The sequence below is a fragment of the Vicia villosa genome, linkage group LG4 (genome assembly GCF_029867415.1).
Source record: "Vicia villosa cultivar HV-30 ecotype Madison, WI linkage group LG4, Vvil1.0, whole genome shotgun sequence".
NCBI classification, from domain to species: Eukaryota; Viridiplantae; Streptophyta; class Magnoliopsida; order Fabales; family Fabaceae; genus Vicia; species Vicia villosa.
Window position 1 is genome coordinate 7077640 of NC_081183.1, and position 1139 is coordinate 7078778.

A 1139-nucleotide genomic window follows, 5' to 3' on the forward strand; every position below is an offset into this window, starting at 1 on the left:
GAACCACAGGTTAAGGTGGATTTTATTTATTGGTGGCAAGTGTGCCGTGATTTATTTTAAATAAATACTATTTTCGCTGCATTATTGATTTGTGAGAAACGAATAAATAAAGTATTGAGACTTTAGTTTCTGTTTTATTTGAAAGATGTGACATTCCACTCGTGTTGTATTACTCTGATAATATTATTACTATTTTACCGTAATTTTTAAATTGGGAAAAGTGGGATGTTACAATTGGTATCAGAGCAGGTCGGTTCAACCGGCCAGATGTAGTAGAGTCAGTCCTTAGTTTAGGAGTTGACTTGTGTGTTCTTCTGACTGTATTTTGGATTGTTGGACAGAATGGCTGGAAGGAATGATGCTGCTCTTGCTGCTGCACTGCAAGCTATGGCGCAATCGGTGCAGAATAACAACAATCAGAATGCTGGAGATCTACAGTTTCGCAACTTAGAGAGGTTCCAGAGCAACAAACCGCCTAAGTTTGAAGGTGGTATCATTGATCTAGATAATGCACAGAAATGGCTGAAGGCTATTGAGAAGATCTTCAGGACCATGGGATGCAATGAGGATCAGAAGGTACAGTTTGGTACACACATGCTGGAAGGTGAAGCTGAGGACTGGTGGGATAACAGTCGTCAGAGAATGGAAGCTGCAGGTACTGCTATTACTTGGGCAGTGTTTCGGGCTGAGTTTCTGGAAAAGTACTTTTCGGAAGATGCTCGTAGCAAGAGGGAGATTGAGTTCCTAGAATTGAAGCAGGGGACTATGACCGTTGATGAGTATGCTGCTTGATTCGAGGAATTGGTGAAGTATTGTTCTCATTACAATACCAATGAGGCTATGAATTCCAAGGCATCAAGTTTGAGAACGGGCTGCGTCCCGAGATCAAACAAGGTATTGCTTGTCAGAAGATAAGGAACTATCCAGAGCTAGTGAGCAGAAGCAGAATTTATGACAATGATAACAGAGCCAGGATTGCACATTACAAAGCTGTGAACGATCGAAAGGGTAAGCATGATCGTGGGAAACCATACAGTGCTCCTGCTGATAAAGGAAAACAGAAAGTTGGTTTTGGGAAGAAGCCAAATGGGGGAGGGTTTGCTTCCAACCCCATTACTTGCTTCCGATGTGGTACCGAG

The 1139-nt window shown here is 42.2% G+C and overlaps 1 protein-coding gene across 1 annotated transcript; it reads left to right on the forward strand.

The window, feature by feature from the left end:
- Positions 1–342: 342 nt before the first annotated feature.
- On the forward strand, positions 343–792 carry LOC131596742 (uncharacterized). The gene has a single exon (XM_058869485.1). It carries the CDS (start codon positions 343–345, stop codon positions 790–792), a length of 450 nt encoding a protein of 149 aa, XP_058725468.1.
- The last annotated feature ends 347 nt before the right edge of the window (positions 793–1139 follow it).